Below are 19,270 nucleotides of genomic sequence, written 5' to 3'. Positions count from 1 at the left end.
AGCGTAAGCACTCCTCTTCCGCATTGTTTCTGCTGTGCAAGTAAACCTCGTTCACAGGCTTTCTCTGACGGGTAGACACGAATGACATCCTCCAAATGAGCTTGATTGGCGAGAGAGAGGGCGGGCCTTTCGATTAAAAGGGGTTTGGTTAAGTGGGGAGAGGGAGGGACTTATTATAGAAGGATATTCGTTTCCATAACACGTTTCGGTTATAGCTTTGTAAAAAATGTCTTAAAAACTTAAAAAAATATGACACTATTCCTTATTCGGATCAAGTTCCTATTATTTTTGCCCCGGGGACTGTTAACTGGCGTACACAGTTCATAGGAAGTAAAGTACCGGAAATTGCGTTGAGGCCTCCCGGGATAACGCCATGATCCAGGATCCTCACTTCACCCAGTGTGCGAGGCAAGGCAACAGGGATGCTAACACGATTACACCGTGCAGACAGTGCTTGAGCTGCTAGTTATTTGCTAGCTGACATAAAGCTCGCAGTGCAGCAAAAGGAGGCAGAAAGAAACAATAACTAATCGAGTTTGTACACCTAAGAGACGCATAAACGCTGTTGCTCCACCAGCCTCCGATAACCTGGTCATTTTTCGTCGAAATGTCAGCTTTTTCCGAGGCTGCTCTAGAGAAGAAACTATCGGAGCTTAGCAACTCTCAGCAAAGTGTGCAGACCCTGTCACTGTGGCTCATACACCACAGAAAACACTCCCAAACTATTGTCACCGTCTGGCTCAACGAACTTAAAAAAGGTACAGTGAACGTTACTGTTTGTTTTGGTGCATGTGCCTACACAACAACCCCTTCGGACTGTCCCCCTGGTGCTCTGGTGTACTTTCACAAGTTAGCTCACTTGGCTAGGTAGCATTGTGCTAGTGGGTCTGTGGTCTGATGTGTTTTTAAATGTTTTGGTTACCGAGCGTTGATTTCCTTAACATCTAATATTTGCATGCGTGCAAAAAGATTAGCTCTACTGTAGTTAGTCTTAATCGTGTTTGGTCAGCGGGTTGAAGATTGAAAAGGCAAATACAAGCCTATTGTTTACAGTGATATATTCATGTCAGCTCCAGTTTATTAAGGTGTTTGCATTTAAGTCGGTCCCTAACGTTTCCCTGCTTAGGGTTTGGAGTAGTAGATGTTCGGTTATATTCCGATCTGTGCGATAAGATGTGTTTTCCTTTACTTCACTATTAAAATGGTATTGTTTGGTGTTGTCAAATCTGACGCTCTTACCTTAATTCCCAATTCTTACTTGAATTAGTAGTAATATTTCGGCGTTTGGGTTTCCCATTTTTCCGATTTACGTGGTAATCTAGATACAAACGGCACGTCCGATATAAAGGTAGGTTATAGCGAATACATGAATCAGCCTTCTTTGCAGCTCATAAATACAAGTATGCGAACGTATCTGCTATATCTCTCTCCCCCCCCCCCCCCCCACACACACACACACATACATCACATTACCAATCAAGTACTGCTTCATCACCATCCGCTCATTCTAAAGTTAAAATATGGACACAAAACCTCCCACTATATGATTTAAAGAGAATATCACATCTTTGTAATTGTATAAATTAAAATTACTTCTCAAACAAACGAATCAGGTATCATAGAATGAACACATTGTTAAATATTACCAACTAGTAACATTCAAGAGTCTCATTTTGTTATCAATAGACTTTCTCACACCTATTCTCTTGGGATGTTTGTAATTGGTCCCTGAGATTGTTGGCTTCTACGTTTTTGGGGCTCGGGTTAACCGTTAAAATCTCTGCCTGCACACATCGACAACGACAACAACATGCTCGCCTGCATCAACATAGTTTCTTTCAGCACCACTGCTTCAAATTTCCTAAGGGCAACCCTGATCTTTAAGAATCCTTATAATTACTATAGTTATTGGTAGAAATATTTTTTATATATATTAGCCAATCATGCATGCATCAAAAGATGCATCAATATTCTTATATTTGTATAGCTTTTAATCACAGATACAATCTCAAAGGGCTTTACAGGCCATAGGCCCCTATATTTGGGTGTTTCAGTTGGGGGAGTTCTGGTTGGTCTGGTCTGGTTGCTTTGAGAATGTTTGGGATATTTGTAAAACCGGGGTTACCACGGTTTCACAAACCTTGCCTATATTATCAAACCGTGCCCACGTCAAAACACAAACCAAATGAACAAAAGCCTTTTATCACAGTGAGCAAGGTTGAACGAACCATGTGCAGTGGGTGGATTCTTCTTAAGGATTGGTAAATGTTTCTGCAGTGTCATGACACAAGTGCATCTTTTGTAGCAAATGCTCTCCAGAAATGAACTTCTTGGCCAATTTAAATCACTCATTAGCCGGGGTGTGTGTGTGTGTGTGTGTTTGTGCGCGTGTACAGCTCAGGTGTCACGCAAGCTGACCTTTGTCTACCTGGCCAACGATGTCATTCAGAACAGCAAGAGGAAAGGACCAGAGTTCACCCAGGACTTTGCACCCATCATCGTGGACGCCTTCAAACATGTGTCCAGGTGGGCTGAACCGGCACACAAACCCTGGTTGCATGATGGGGTCTTGAGTCTTCCTTTTCAACATATACACAGGATGCATCTTGGTTTGCAGCACGGCAGGAAAATATGGCATGTTTGTTATGTCCTATGGTCGTCCTGGAACGCCTACCGTGTCCTACTCAGACTCCATTGTACCTGATGGTGATGCTGGGTTTCCCTCTCTGTGCAGGGAAGGAGAGGAGAGCTTTAAGAAGCAGCTTGGCCGGGTGCTGTCTATCTGGCAGGAGAGGGCTGTGTATGAGAATAGTCTCCTGGACCAGCTCTCGCAAGTCCTATGTAAGGACACTCACTCACTCTTAATTGTGTATGATACTTTCTTATTCATGTAAACAAATTTTCTCTCTTTGACTGGTCTTGCAGACGGAGAGAAAAAGGCAAAGAAGAGGTCCTATGAAAAGATCCAGATGGACGAGGAGGACAATAACTTTGCTTCCCAGAGCTCTCCTACAGAAGAGCCCCCACAGGTGCCTTGCGACTCCACACTTCCTTCGGTTATCAGACAGTACTTATTTATGAACAGCGAGTGTGGTATCCCCCGAGTAAACGCTTGGTTGGCGTCACTACAAGACATAAATAATACACAACATTAAATGTACATTCTAGCACAAAGTACTCTGCTCTACATGATCGAAGACACTCAATAGTTCCTCATTCAGATTAACGTTTCTGAGCCCGTCCACAGAAGACGTTTATCGTGCCTGCACTACATATCATTTAATGTGTATTTTTTGGTTGTCACGGATGACTAATCTCTATCACACAGCAACGCAGCAGTATAAAAGTGGACTTGCACTTGAAATAAAAGTGGTTCCAAAAGGGACAAGGGCACACACGAGTATAAAGAAACGACTTATGCAAGTGTAAAATTGGGCAATCAATACGTTTATTATGTAATATATATATATTCAGTCTGAGGTTTAAGATGTGCTGTTGACTTCCGCCCCTAGTCATATACCAATAGATAACATCCTCTTCCTTTCTGCTCAATTATTTTGCAAATAGGAAACCAAAATATAGTATTTTCTGACAACCTTGCATCTGTTGATAGATCAGACGAAACAGGTTGGATCTGCAATTCATTTTGGCACGATCTTGGTTGATAAAATGCCCCGTAAAACAAGTCCTACTTACTCGTACATTAGGCCACACAGCAAAAACAAAGCGTTGTTGTGTTGAGTAAAAAGACGTGTCTCTACACGGTCTCAGACGGCGGAGTTGATCCGGGCGCTGCAGGAGCTGGAGAACGCCGCCTCTGGAGACTCGGCCCTGCGGAAACGCATCTCGTCGCTGCCTGCCGAGGTGCAGGACGCCTCCCTGCTCCACAGAATCACGGGTAGGACACCTGATGATGATGATGATGATGATGATGATGACGGTGATGCTGCACTCACGCCAGGGTCACTGCCAGCTGTTCCCGACCTCACAATTCAATCAGGGGGGAAATGGGGGCGCTGGCTGTGCTGAATACCTCGTCGCCGGTTTGGACACTTTGTAGACTATTTGTCTTACAGCATCAGGGGCATTTGATATAAAGAAGTACCCCTTTGCTTATCTTTTAATTTGGGTTTTAATTAAACGTTCAATTTTTTTATTTTTCAAGGTTTCTTTTAATGTGTTGCTAGTTCAGTGTTCTCCTGTCAAGTCGATTTGCATCGTATGCATTTGTGTTATTTGCATATTTCACCTTGGATCACAGGCTTAAGCATACATACAGTTTATTCACCTGAATATGGAAAAGAAGTACATTTCTTGGCAGGGGCCAGGGAGAGTTGAAGCAGCATCTTGGTGATTGTTGTGTTAGTTAAGTCATTAATTGATTCATCTTGGAATCTGGTGCTTGGAAAAAACGATTGGGATCTCCTCCCTTCTCCAATGTTACACTAAACTACCTGCCGTAGCATAGGAACCCACACAGGAGGTGACCCAACCTTTTCCCTATCTCTGAAAGTATGACCACTACTTTACCACAAGGTGTATGCCTGATTGATGTTACAGTCCACTGGCTAGGATGATCTATCTATCTATCACATGTCTGGGTGGAAACTGCCATGTGTGGTTTGAAATAGTGGGTTTTGAAGGGAGTAGCACCTAGTGATCAAACAGGGACCCTGTTATACTTTTAGACAGAGCAGGCTGCCAAACAAACAGCAATGGCCACTAACCTGGGAAAGGGGTTCACTAATGGGATCATCCCCTTTTTTTTTTAAATGTAGTTACCAAAGCCGTTTGCTGCTCCTCTGTGTAATGCGTTACAGACAAGGAGTCGGGGGACCGGCTTTCTGGGCTGGTGGAGGAGGCCTGCATGCTGCTGGCTGACTACAGCGGCCGCCTGGCTGCCGAGGTGGATGACCGGAGGCAGCTGATGCGCACGCTCACGCTCTTCCTGCACAGCCAGAAGGACGGCCTGGCTCAGAACGAGCAGAAACTAGAAGTGCGTAAACTCATCCCTGCCCCACACTGTGTGTGTGTGTGTGTGTGTGTGTGTGTGTGTGTGTGTGTGTGTGTGTGTGTGTGTGTGTGTGTGTGTGTGTGTGTGTGTGTGTGTGTGTGTGTGTGTGTGTGTGTGTGTGTGTGTGTGTGTGTGTCTTATCCCCATTTCATCTGATTTCATCTAGTCTGACTACCCTTTTATTTATATTGTATCGACTGTAGTCAGATAGTGCACGTGTCGGTCAATAGTGCTTTATAGCTGTGTGAGCGGACTGCGAAGGGGATAGGATTAGGTGGCTAAGCAATGCAACCTGAGATTTATGGCGGAGGGGATTGAAGGTGGGTGCTCTCTCCGTTCAAACCAGTTTGGGTATCGCCTCACTACTGAGCAATTCTCTGTAATGTAACTCCTTGTTTTCAGATCCATCCCACTTGGTAAGTAGAGGCAAATGCGCAAACTGCAGGGTTTCTACCTAAGCTTTAAGGACGCATGTCTTCTGCTCTCCCGCTGACCGTCTTCTGAGTGTTTTAACCTGTCCAGCCCTTCGTCCACAGAAAGAGGAGCGCACCAACCTGACACTGTTTCTTCAGTTAATACCTAATTCCCATGTATTCACCAGAATAATAATAAAAACGGGAGATAAAAAAAATAAAACCATTTTTGTGAGTGCTGTTATTTTGCTTTGGCATTGCTGATGCATATGGTATAAGCGCATGGTAAACATCCCTACATGCAGTTACTTTCCCTTTTTATGATTAATTAATTTGCCGCTTGGCAAGGAACCTGTAATAGAAGGAAAAAGTTGGATCCTTAAAGGGGATGGATAAGAGTCTTTGGATCCTGGAACATGCATATCTTATATTCTAAATAACACCAATGGTTCCTAATAGTCTAAAGCTCTGCAGGATTTGATGACACTGAATAATTTATATTTACAACACAAGTTCATAATTCAGCTGAATCTTTCTGAGCCCGTCGACTGAAGACGTTTATTGTGCCTGCACTACATATCATTTAATGTGTATTATTTGGTTGTCATGTGTGACTAATCTCTATCACACAGCACTATAAAACTGGACTTGCACTTGAAATAAAAGTGGATCTAAAAGAGACAAGGGCACACAAGTATAAAGAAACTACCTTTGCAAGTGTAAAATCGGCAAATCAGTACATTTATTACGTAATATATTCAGTCTGAGGTTTAAGATGTGCTGTTGACTTCCGTCTAGTAATATACCAATAGCTCAAATCCTCCAATTATTTTGCAAATAGGAAACCAAAATATAGTATTTTCTGATAACCTCACATTTGTTGATGGATCAGAAAAAACTGGTTGAATCTGCAATTCAATTTGGCACAATCTTGGTTGGTAAAATGCTTCGTAAAACAGTCCTACTTACATAAAATAAGCATTCATATATGACCCCTTGTAATAATTGTTCAAAACACTTTATTGTTACTCTGTGTTCATGCTGGTGCACTTCCATTTGGCACCCAACATTAGAAATGACTATAAACCAAAAATGTATGTCAACATTCACCGATGACACTTTTTGAAAGCTAATGCAGAGTTTTTCATTCTCCACTTTTTAGGAATACAAACGCAAGTTGGCACGGGTAACCCAGGTCCGGAAGGAGCTACGGTCTCGTCTTAGCAACCTCCCAGGAACTCGCTGAAAGTCCACCAGAAACTGCTGTCCTCAAACCCCCCCCCCCCCCCCCCCCCCCCCCCCCCCCCGTGTATTTCGACCTATCCATGTCACACTCCCTGATCGAATCACCTCCCTGTTATCAATGTTTAATATTCTCCACATTCCCCCTGTCCTCCCCTCTTCTGGTCAGGGATATCTGTCATGCAGTGTGGATAGTTCAAACCTGCCATACCATACCTGGTCTCTTCTTTCCAAGTCACAATGAGAGAAAGGCCTATACATCAAGTCAGAGGGTTTCCTTCCACTTCCCAGCTGTTTTTTTCCCCCTTTAAGTAATACATAAGTAACTTAATACTTCAGAGGTTTGCCTCCTACCTTTAAGACCTTGTGTAGGATTCTGATTGAGTTTAACCTTGCCTGGTCCCAAGTGACCGTGGCTTCCTTGAGATGCTCAAAATGATGGCGTTAAGATATTTTTGTATTTATTGTTCCATTCTATGACTTGCCCAATGTTGTGTGTGTATGCGTTAATTCACGAGTTTCAGTATTTTTCCAATTGCGATCATATGTTGCATTCATAAGTTGTTAATGGTTGATTACGAGTGATGTGGTTAGGCATAGGGGTCGGGAAGTCTGGTTTTATACAACATGAAAAAGGCCTTCAAAAGATTGATGCGTTTAACTTGAATGAAGTGCTCTGGAAGGAAATAAATGTCTTGGATTATATTTTACACAAAAAACTGGGAGGATTGTGTTTGCATTGTAAATATTATTCAAAGTTGCTTGTAAATCCTAACTTGATTTACTTGTTAGTTTGTATGATTTGTGTCCCATCTTGACATGCATGCTGTGTGAGTTTATTATGAGGAAATGAGGCTCTTCCGATCTTCCTAGGTTGAAAGCCAGTAACTGTAGTTGCTATAACCTCCACTGTGGTGAAATAATTAAGGAAGACAGCCTTTGTGTTCTTGTTTTTCTGTATCATTACTGCTCTGCTTTACATAACTTTCTGACTGAATGATACCCAGTTGCCTCATACATACATGCCTGCATGCATGTATGTTTTCCTCAGACAAATCCAGGCTTATAGCACCCATTTTGATTTGTACATACGAAGCAAATGCTTTTTAGAACCAAATAAATAAGAACACTATACCAATGTACAGTATAAGTGTATTATTTGCCGGTCCTCTAGGGCGGCAGCCATGATGTTTTCGTGACAGTTGGCGTTCTGAGCTGCACAGGAAGTAGCTAGTGGTTAGATGGATTAGACCTAGCACTGTTAGCACATTGTTATTCTGAACAGTCACTTTCGACTCGAGTGGGCTTTACATGTACCTCATTATTAGTATATTTCATTTTCAAATTGTTGACCGTGTATTAGGGATTTGGGTGTGGTAGTCCTTTAAGCGAACTATTTAACCAGCGGGGCTAACGTTAGCTTCAGACAGCCTGATGGAGGGTCTCGAGACTCCCTACGAGATTGAGGTCCCAATCGACTTCATTGATTGTGTGGTAAGATATTTGACACCGGTATAATATGAATGGATAAATATCTAAATTACATATAGAATATCAACTTTATTTAGCGCCAATTGCTGTCAAACCGGTAACATGTTGTATATCAACTTTGATGGAGGATGGGGAGGGCATAGTAGCCCATGTTGCATGTTACTGATATTGTTATTTGTCTTACAGTCGTGCGTCAAATCCATACGGAGTGAGACGTTGTATAAGATACACCTTACGACCATAGGACATATGAAGGTAAACATTATTCATTGAATTGTCACTTACTATACTTACTATCGACATATAGACGACGCATGTTATGATCATTATTCAAATTGTGTTCTTCAAATAATTACAGTAATCAATCGTTAACCAGTGTGCCTTTACAGAACTAACAAATCACCAACAGACCGATGGCCGCAAACTTCGTCCCGTTTTACACACTTTCTCCCGATGCCAATTCTCGCTCAATACAGCCTTCTGCTGGACACTGGATCTGTCAACCAACATTTGACCGTGCAGCAGTCTCTGCTTTAGGCATGCTTGTAGCAATCGGTCGTCAAGACGGTGGATATGTTGAGGTTGACTAAGCTTTTTCCACCAATGCTATGATATTCATAATTGCTGTGGCCATACTCTTATTTTGTGATCAACCGAAATGAAGGCAGTCCAACAATGTATTTTCTTTGTTGGATCATTTTGTTCAAAATACTATTGCTGGTCAAATGTATCCTTCTCCTACAGTCTTTCCTCATCCTTTGTGTAATATATTTGGTCAGTTAGACTGAGTTGTATCCATCTTTTTGTGTTGCACTTCCCATAGTGTTTGTGTGCATCTCTTTTCCTTTGGATCTCATTGCCTTATCAGTGATTCATACTGATTTCTTGGCCGAGTCAGATAAAGAAGTGTGTTGAGACAAGACAAAATGGAAAGCAAACATGGAGGTTCCTCAAGTATTTTCCCCACTCTTCCAACTTTTTTGATCATAAGTTGGCCAACAGCTGATGATAAGAATATGTAGATGACACCCTGTAATATATATAGTTTTCTTCTTCGTATTTTTTAGAATTGTAGGTGTAAAATAAATGTTTGCCTCTTTCTGGTGTAATAATGAGTGCAAACAGTTTTTTAAACACACACTTACAACAGTTGATCAATGTTCCATTTATCCCTCTTCTGAAACTTCTGATGGTCCTATTGGGTTTGCATTGGCAATAAGGACATTCCAGTACTTTTACCCCCCCAAGGCCCCCTTTTGGGGGAACACCTTTCAATCCCATGACAGCCTGGAGACCTAACCTGTCCAGTGCATTCTCTGTCTGCTCTGGGGTCCATTCTAAGTGGGAAATGGCTGACGGACCATCAAAGAGAGATGCCCAGGGGGTGTCCTCCACAGACTTCCAAAAGACCTTGATCGGCCCCTTGCAATGCATAGAAGCCAGGGGTCTTCTATGGGGTCATCCCAGATCACTGACCCCTTCACCCTGCTACAATGAGCCTGCTCAGCTTCCCTGCAGGGAAACACCCTTTGGACACTTGTGTGCTGCTTCTCTTCTGAGAAGCATGGGACCAAAGTTGAGGGCAGGAGCATAGATGCATCCAACTTGAAAGCTTGCCTCCCTCTGCATCATCAAAGTGTGATTGTCAAGATGGACTCATTACTGTACCTACCAGCCGCTGATACATGGGGAGAAAGAGCTACTATACTGCAAAAAAGTTGCATGGACTACGTCCACTACTGAGGGAAATGCAGTGGATTACCGAAAGTGAACATGCATTGTGTTCTACACAACGTATCACAATCTGTCTATCCAACTTTGTGCGATTATCTATATATTTTTTAATTAATTCATTCATTTACCATGCACATTGAATCAATCACCTGTTCTGAGGATTGAACCAGAAAATAATATTCCCATAAGGTTGTTCCCTGATACTGAAAGCTGACGACTTGACCTAAACGCCAAGTCATTCATGATGTGTTTATATATGGATTGACTTCACCACACCTAGAGCTTTGGTAATATGTTTGTTACCGTGATATAACCCTTTCTCTGTTCTAGACGGGGTGAGTTAAGCGTGCATTGATTGACTTGTTTCTATTGCTCTCCCTCTTCCCATGGCAGAAGGAGGAAGCTTTGGCCGCGAACGGTAAGTAGTTCTTAACCTCTGCCTGTACATACCGGCTCCATTTTAGCCTAGGATGAGATTATCTGTGCAGGTTAACGGTAAAACACGGTGCTTAATAGTACCACTGTGCAATATATCCTTTAAGTGAATTGTATGTAATTAGTTAAAAGTATCTGAAGAGGATAGAACTTTATTGGCCAACCCTATCACAGAATTCAGTTTATTTATTTATTTATTTTGGTCGGATCTTACTGACTTTGCACAAAAACCACAGTTCACAATAATAAATGAGAACTATAAAAAAAACTGAACTAAACTCTAGGTTATATGACACGGCTCTAGTAATGTGCGCAAGACATTTTGAAAATGTATGTGAAAAGGGGAGGTATTACTGCAAAGGTAAGTGAAATGCCTTGGATTCTTCAATGGTAGTTGGTAACGTTTCACCCTCAACAAAGTTCACCCTCAACAAAGTGACCTTCTGGAGAGGTAACTGGACTAACTGGTCCCATTTCATTTTTTAATGGTATGCAGTTTATGCATTTCAAACCCTCCACTTCTGTGGTGATTTACGCTATCTCCTGAGCAGCTGCCACGGCATGAGAACAAGATCTCAGTTTGTCAGAGAGAAGCGGAAAGATCTTTGCAATTTCAAACTTAGAGGGATTTACGTGGTGTCCGTTGACATGCAGCAATGTTGTCGCGTCGTCAATTCCCAAGTCATGTTAACCTAAGTTGTTGTCTATGAAGATCTCTGAACAATGAGTAAGGACATCCATGGATCGCTCTGGAAAGAATATAGTGTTCAAAACTCGGCCATCAGGCTGCATCCTGCTCTAGCTGCGTGGAACCCCCCACCCACCCTTATCCACCTCCACTGGGTCCTGGCAGACGGCATTTCTCGGTCCTTAGCATTTGGACCGAGCACACTCGTACTCCTTGCCTATATCTCCATATGTTTTACTCGCTGTTCTAACCGTCGCAATTGCTCTAGCGGTTAGACAATGATGTTATTCGGCCACCAAATGATCTTGGGGACCAAGGATACATCACTCTCCTAGCAGGAAGTTTGCGGTTCTTCAAACTAAATCATTGGATGTCTGAATCATATGTAATGTATACGTATCATCAGACGGATCATTCCCTTTGTGACCACATGAAACACAAAACTTGATAGGCTATAAAGTCTAAAGGTTTGGATTAGCCCAGACCCTCAGAAATCTCCTTTCCTTGCGCTGGAAGAATCCTGCTCATGCTCAAAGCTTGAGGGATCATGCCTTGGCTCAATCATCAGGAACAATTATCTGAATGGACCACTGGTTCAGAACGGTCCTGCGGGCAACCTCAAGTTTGTCCATTCCTCTTGTTTTCTTTACCTAACTGACTGTCTCACCACTGAAACCCATGCCTCCCAAAATATGTTCCTCAGACACTGAACTGCTTAACACCGGCTCCACACAGGATGTTCTCATTGTTGGGAACAAAGCTTTCTGGGAGGGAGGACTGCTGCCAGGCCGGGCAGCTTCTTCCCTGAGGAGATCTCTAAAGCTGGGTCCGTGGAGACATTTAATAAGTGGCTGAAGACGCTGTTCAGCCAAGTCATTATTCTTGGCACCTGACCTTTTTGTGCTTTTGCATAAAGCACTTTTTTTATGTGCTACTTCAAAATCAAAGCTATGCGTATTATGAAACCCAAATTGGTTAACAGAAAATGGCACTTGGTCTGAAGATGAGTACCTTCATGTCTCTCTTGGTGGTAGTTGGTTGGATCAGCATTTGAGGACTCTGGTGGTTGCTGAACCCAGTCAGACCAAATTGTATTCTGGATCATCAAACTGGGGATCTTGTCAGCCTTTTTGTGCATTGATGCTGAGGGGCTTGCCCTCATACCAATCAGAAATTGGGGTAAATTGATTATGTTTCAATTATAGGAGGAGGAGATGAGTCAAATGCTTTTCAAGAATTCTGGATTTTGCAACACCTGAAGGAATGCAGGTTTATGGATGTTGGCTCTGAAACCACTGACGTCTCTTGGGCAAGACGTTGATATAAGACTTTTCCATATTTAAAGGGCGCTTTGTTTTTTGATAAACAAGATAAACAATGGTGTTTTGTGTACTCAAATTGGTTCATGGATTTTTACTTGACAATAACAATTAACAAAACATAGATGCAGCCGTAAGGCCAGTGTTTTCAGGTCCATTCATTCATCATTCAATGATTGGAAGAAAAGAGGTAGAACTTTGGTGATTTTCTAAATGGAATGCCACTCCAACATATCTTACTTGACCTTTTCTAGGAGTCATATATTACAGAAGCTAAAGTTTAAAATTCCTTGCTACTATCAACTCTTATTAGATTGAGTTTTGTACATTAACCTAGCTACTAATGACAAATATGAATTATCTGAAGCACTAAACAAAACGAATCACTTGCGTAACATATCGATATTGGGTGTAGTTTGTCTATCTAACTGCCGCCTTTCTGCTTAATCAGGTTTTGCCGTTAGGAATCACATTGTTCCGGACTTTGAAGACATCATGCAGTATTTACAATACTTGAACTGGATGAACCCTCATTGGTGAATAAATTAAATAACTTATTCTCTTATATTCCTTCCAAGGGGATAAAATGTGAACAAACAATATTACTTTTGTCTAAAGGACGTAAGTGACTTTTATTTTGGTTTCGAATTACCTGCTTTCTAAGGTTTAAGTCATCTGGAGGAGGTGATCGGTTCGGATGCCAATGATCCTCAACCCGGCCCGAGGTACAACTGTCGGCTTTGTAGCCTAGAGGCTAACCTACCCAACATGATCAACCACATCATTGGGCGCAAACACAGACAGAAATATCTGGTAAGCAAACTGACAATGACCATGTTTTCTCACTTTGTTTTCACCACTGAAGGTTTAAAAAAAAAAAGAAAGAAAAGTTCCTTCCTTAAAAAAGCTTTTCGTATGACAGATGACACAACGGAAAGACCTGGTGACCTGGGATCCTTCAACCAGTTTTAACCAACCAGCAAAGGTCATACGAGCCAAGTCGGAGGTCGTAGAGCGGCAGGACGGTCGAGGGACACCGAGGGTGAGCGAAATACATATACCCAAAATCCCTGATGGGTAGAAAATGAATCAGTGCAATCAATGCTTACTCTGTGAGATTTTAAGTTTTTACTGATATCTGTTTCAGCCATTGAGAAGAAATGAGGGCAAATCCAACATCACCAGAGGTATGTTCCTCGTTGTTTAACCAGGATTGTTGTATGGATGAAAAGGTTATATTTGTAAGCCAATGGTTCAATAACCATCTGATGCTTTAAATGTCATCAATAAGCAAAAAAATATTCTAACCGACATTTCACCCAAGCTTTTCAGATGGTAGTAAATTGAGTTAATTGAGCTTCTTTGTTTCTTCAATTCTACTTCCGTTCCAATGTCCAGGTCCTCAGAAAGCAAAGACACAAAAAAGCTCCCCAGAATGCAGGGCACCTCGTCCCGCGTTACCCAGGACCAGAGGGTCAGCCGGGGCATTACCCCCAACACCAGGAACAGCCACCGCCTTTTCACCCCGACGACCGTTACCTCGGCCCAGAGGAAGAGGGCAGAGGGCTTCAGCACCGACGCAAGCCTCGCCGTAGTCTTGAACAGGAAGGATATTCCTGAAAACGACCACGACAGACAAGAGTTTATGGACTCTGACTATCACCGGGATCCTATGGGCGCTGGGTACAGAGATCATCCAATCCCACACGCAGAGGGTCGTCCATGCATGGCTTTGCGGAAGAGATGCCCCACAGAGAAGCGTCTCCGTACAGAAGACCACATCCAGAAAGCGACCCCCTCAAGCAGTTCTACACTGAGGAACTCCGGCGCGAAAGGGCCCGTGCAAAACGACGCTGCCAGACACTGACAGGATGACCTATCCCTCACACCGACCTGCAAGACAGGCATCCGGGCGGCGCCGGCGCTCGGACGTACGCCTACCCGCCGGGAGGTGCCGAGCGACACCGTCCAGGCGGAACCCCACAAGGACCCCGTGATCCTCCAGAGGCCCCTGGCCCCCACGAGAGCAGCTACTTCAATGATGAGATGAGACGAGGGACTCCCGCTCCCGAAGAGGTCCTACCAAGATGGACATGGCCCAGGGCACAGGGCTACCCGATCAGGACCGTCACGGCGACCCGGAGCCAGGAGGAAACGCCGACCAGCTGCTGGAGAGAGATTATTTTGTTTTGAAATGGTCGGAGCCCTGCGTAACAAGGGCTCCGACCCATACCAGATGCTGCCAGAGTGGGGCCGAGGGATGTCTGAGATCCCAGAGACCTTCAGACGCTTTCTTCAAGGGAATGCCAGCAGCCAGGAGGCCAGGAGGAGAAAGAGCCGCTTCTCTGATGCTACTCAGAGGAGATGGAAGGGTCAAGCGAATGTGATTAATCAATTTATTGATTTAGATTAAACACTCAATGCTAAATTAAGGCAAATCCAAGACTACACATTGTAATGCATGCATGATGGTTAATTTCTGTTCCCATGTTAATGGACTCTGATAGATATATAACGTTTGAGGAACCTGTCCATCAAGGCAGGGGAGCAGGGAAAGGCTGAAGCCCATGGATCCCAAAGGCCCGACCCATACACCCAATCACAGGTATCAATACTTCTTATGATAACTTTTACATGTATTAAATTGGCATGCTTCTCTTTCATGCACAATTGTTTTTGTGTTTTTAGAGCCTGTATCAAAATGAGAGCTACCCAGAAAGAGAGGTTGAAAATGCAAAAGATGGCGGGAAAGTGTTTGATTTATTGTAAGCATTTAACTATGCATTTAAATTCCAACAGGCACCGCTTGTTTGGATGGAAATAACATTCACTTTTGCATGCATTTCTTTGGTTTCTCTCTAGAAAAACATTGAAATTGAAAATGGGGAAGAGGCGGACTTCCTCAAGAGCCGACTTTGTAATCTCCTGAAGGAATTCCAAGCCAAAAAGTCAGAGAAGACTTTGGTATGTGTTTTAATTCCTATCCAGATCACCATGCCTTAGTAGTGGATCTTCATGGCCTTTATAAAAGGTCCATTGCAGTATCTATCAATTATTTTAATCTACATATAGTACACATTATGTTCCTGGTCAGGGATTGTGGTGAGCTCGAGTCTATCCCGGCTTACTTTGAGCGAAAGCCCGGGACACACACCCTGACGCTAGTCCTTACCATGACCATTACAGAGATGCGCTCACCATGCACATCTGCAGGGGAATTCCGGGTCTCCGAGTAGCCCAACCTTCATGTTTCTTGAGGCAGTAGGATAACCATTTATTAATCCCTCAAGGGAAATTTGGGGGGGGTATCCTCCATGTTAAAACCATGAAATGTTAAACTTCAGTAGTTGAGGTGTTACCCATTCTCTTCATGGTAGAGATTTATAGCTCAACTACAGGTTAGCCAACTGTAACTTTTTTTTTGGGACTGCTATTAAGCAGATAAGCTCACTAATTACTTTCCTTTTCACTAATGTCCTCTGTAGTGCCATGTAAGCTAATGCCATGGTCCATTAGCTTGTTATGGAGAGCGCCACTTTGGTAGGAGGGAGAAAGGAGCGAGGGGGTTTGTTTACACAATCGCAATGAAGTGCTCTGCCAAGTGCAATTCATAAATCGACGAATGAACGCACTCGTGCAACTCGTGCAAAACATTGTTTCCTCACTCAGTCAATAGAGTTAATGTGATCCCACTCTACGCTCATGCCTCGCTGTAGCAGAACCGACCGGACTCCGCGCCCATCTCCAGAGACTACAACCACAGGAGCGAGGCGCCCCCGGGCTCCCTCGCCCGCCCGGCCGGAGCCGGGTAGGAGGCCTTCAGGGAGGGGGATGCAGCGAGGCCCATGGAGACCCACCCGAGGGCGATGGAAACCCACCCACGGTCATCCCAGGATCTCAGGGGTTGGAAGGAGGAGGAGCGGGAGCAAGAGCAAGGAGGCCCGTCTGACGAGAGGTTCCAGGAACGCCCGCTTCCTGTCCACTCGGACGCTAACGTTTCAAGTAGACAGCGATACGAGGGTACGCCATCGATCAATATGTGTAATCCGTATCTATCACCGGTGCCACCTCCTTCGGATTTGATGATACGTGCTGGTGCCTGACAGTTATATTAAATACATTTGAAGGGGATTTTAATATTTTTATTTTATCTTAAATTCTTTAGCTGACATGATACCCCTCCATTCAACGTTGTTCACTTCTCACGTGTGCATTTAGATGTCGCGCTAAACCCATGAGGTACCAGGCGGCTGCACCACCATCCTATCATATTTCCAGCCATGTTAAGCCTTTCTGCTTATTTCCCTCGTCCAGAGGTTTTCGGAGTTGTCGGCAGCACAGAGCCCCAGACAGCCCTCAGCCAGAGGGGCCGGCCCGTCCCCGGGACCGCTTCCAGGACCAAGGGGACCGCTTCCAGGACCGGGGGGACCGCTTCCAGGACCGGGGGGACCGCTTCCAGGACCAAGGGGATGGCTTCCAGGACCGGGGGGATGGCTTCCAGGACCGGGGGGATGGCTTCCAGGACCAGGGGGGCCGCTTCCAGGAGCAGGGGGGCGCTTCCAGGAGCAGGGGGGCCGCTTCCAGGAGCAGGGGGGCCGCTTCCAGGAGCAGGGGGCCGCTTCCAGGAGCAGGGGGGCCGCTTCCAGGAGCAGGGGGGCCGCTTCCAGGAGCAGGGGGCCGCTTCCAGGAACGCGGAGACCCCTGCGAACACCCATCAGCTTCTCCCGAGTTCTTGGGCGGTCGCTTGGCATCCCCATCTTCCCACCGGGAGCAAGGATACCGGAGGCCCAGGAGCCAGCAGCACTCAAGTCTGGACAAAATCACCTCAACCCTCCTAGAACTTGTTGCCAGAAAATAATTAAATTTTTCTGACAATTTAGTTATTACCCTATTGCTAAATTGATAGGTGTTATGAATTGATGCTTTATTTGCATTGATTACCTAATTTTGAATTTTACTTTAAATATTTGAAGGAAATAAACATTGTTCCATCCGTGTTGTGAAACAATACAACACTTCTGTGCCTCAAGGGTCGTTCTTATTGTTGAAAATGTGAGTTGTGGGTAAAAAAAAAGGTTTAAAATAAATGATTTGTTGCACAGCAATGTATAGTAATATTTAAACCATGATTTATGAGGAACCTTGCCGCGACCTCTGCATTCTACACAAGCTCAAGCATGCCGTCCATGTAGGGTAAACGGCGACGTCACTACGTGCGTACGTTAAACTATTTCCGGTTCGAATAGAAGCCATCTTGTTTCCCGTTGTTGGCTAAATAAAATAAATAATAGACTCAGGCGGACTTCTCTTCGAACACGCAAAAGAAAGTGAGTAAGACCTAAAAATGTATTTGTGTGTAAAATGATGACAAGAAAGTATGCCGGTTTGAGTGAAAGTAGCGGCAATCGATCCGCGTCTTTTCATTTGCTCTTCTTGACCAATAGACGATTGTTTTGGAAGACGAACATAGGCGCCATTTCCCTCCTCGCTCTCTGAGGCGCTTATTGGTGGCCCGCGAGAGGGATCAGAGGCGGGCGAGAAACTGACACAGTTGCGCCACCATTTTGGCTCTCATTTGTTTAATTGTCGAATGAACTGCCCAGTCGTGTTGGATCCATAATGGCGCCAGTGGCTGAGCGAACTTGGCCATAAAAACCTTGATTGGTGGAATCTAGTCCGAGGTTTGATTGGTCTGAAGGACAGATACAAACGTTGTCTTTATTGGTTAGATTACTTCTTCCGAGCTCTGTAAAGCTTTGCAAACTTTCATTAGGGGGGCAATGCTTTGTCCAGTGGCAAATTCGGTTAAAAAGACCCTTGATGCCCAGTGTGAGCAAACACTATAAGGTGTATCGGAACCGAGCTAACACAAAGATCCCCTGAGCTAGCTAGGATCAGACAACAATGAACACTCGCTAATATTTGGCCAACAAACCATCGCTTACGGCTCAACTTTGTTCTGGGAGCATCCAGTTAAAAGAATTAGATCTTTAATGGCAACGGTATCTCATGCATTCCGGAGGAATACAGCGGATGTGTTTACCTTTCAAAACCAATATTTGCGGTGAATAAATGTTATATGGTATGATACCCCGGCGTTAGCTAGACTTTCTTCCTTCTATAATAACGACTGGGCGTATTGTATTTCATCAATACATACTCTTTAATGAAAGATCTTGTACATAAATGGTTATGTCTTCCGAAGTTGGTGGATGATACAATAGCTACATATTTAAATGTTTATGAAGGAATATACAGAGTTGGATCATTACAGCTACGGAATATACGATTTGATATTATTCAAATTATAATCTCAATCCTTAAATATTGACATTGGATTGTATTTTTTGCTCTTCACCAACTCTTAATACAGCTAATAAATAAACAGCTCTCTGAGACACGAATGCATTGCACTTGGTATTATTTCACAGTTCACAAAGTTCTGTCCTAGCGTACCGTGGGAAGTAGATTATTAACAGTATGTATCAAGACTTTTCCAGTATCAACTTTCTCCCCGGAGTGGAGTTTTCATTCAATAATTTCTTCATTTAGAAAATAGTTAATCGTTTTTAATGCCTTTCTGGATTCAAACGACTTCATGCTTTCTCCTCTTTATTAAGGCCCGTCAATTGTACATACAGAAGGCATGCATCTTTTTGTGTACTTAAATTACTGCATAATGGCTATATTGCTGTGTGTTTGTGAAGTAAATAAACCCGGATTGTGAATGTTGATGTCTAAACAGTGTCGGCAATGGTAAACACGGCCCTCCTGGAGGCGGAGAAGTCATGGGAAGGTCTTTTTTTTTTTTTCATTCCTGCTTTGACCTTGTCAGATGTCATCATGGAGGCATTTTGGGTAGCCTCACTGCTAAAATAGATTAATCTTTGTGCAGCCTCCTCTCTAATCATTAACCGGCCAGCTACGTGCCTGC

The 19,270-nt window shown here is 43.7% G+C and overlaps 1 protein-coding gene across 3 annotated transcripts; it reads left to right on the top strand.

Annotated features, from left to right (window-relative positions):
- Positions 1 to 157: 157 nt before the first annotated feature.
- Positions 158 to 6,700, top strand: LOC130375903 (regulation of nuclear pre-mRNA domain-containing protein 1A-like). Of its 3 annotated transcripts, none has more exons than XM_056583063.1 (7): positions 158 to 758; positions 2,397 to 2,526; positions 2,735 to 2,841; positions 2,926 to 3,029; positions 3,772 to 3,898; positions 4,821 to 4,996; positions 6,590 to 6,700. In XM_056583063.1, the coding sequence occupies exons 1-7, from the start codon at positions 608 to 610 to the stop codon at positions 6,671 to 6,673; spliced, it is 879 nt and encodes a 292-aa protein (XP_056439038.1). In that variant the 5' UTR covers positions 158 to 607; the 3' UTR covers positions 6,674 to 6,700. The 3 variants fall into 3 exon arrangements, with proteins under 3 accessions (XP_056439038.1, XP_056439039.1, XP_056439040.1); XM_056583064.1 differs by lacking the exon at positions 6,590 to 6,700 and adding an exon at positions 5,537 to 6,350 and having other exon boundaries at positions 159 to 758; XM_056583065.1 differs by lacking the exon at positions 6,590 to 6,700 and adding an exon at positions 5,417 to 6,352 and having other exon boundaries at positions 160 to 758.
- Positions 6,701 to 19,270: the final 12,570 nt, after the last annotated feature.

The sequence above is a fragment of the Gadus chalcogrammus genome, chromosome 22, assembly GCF_026213295.1.
Source record: "Gadus chalcogrammus isolate NIFS_2021 chromosome 22, NIFS_Gcha_1.0, whole genome shotgun sequence".
Taxonomy (NCBI): domain Eukaryota; kingdom Metazoa; phylum Chordata; class Actinopteri; order Gadiformes; family Gadidae; genus Gadus; species Gadus chalcogrammus.
The sequence above is the reverse complement of the archived record's forward strand: the minus strand, read 5'-3'. Positions and strand labels throughout refer to the sequence as shown.

Excerpts from the sequence above, each read along its gene's own strand:
- LOC130375903 (XM_056583063.1), top strand. The coding sequence starts at position 608 with ATGTCAGCTTTTTCCGAGGCTGCTCTAGAGAAGAAACTATCGGAGCTT. Across the intron at positions 2,527-2,734 it reads GCCTTCAAACATGTGTCCAG|GGAAGGAGAGGAGAGCTTTA; the intron begins GTGGGCTGAACC and ends CTCTCTGTGCAG. Across the intron at positions 2,842-2,925 it reads CCAGCTCTCGCAAGTCCTAT|ACGGAGAGAAAAAGGCAAAG; the intron begins GTAAGGACACTC and ends CTGGTCTTGCAG.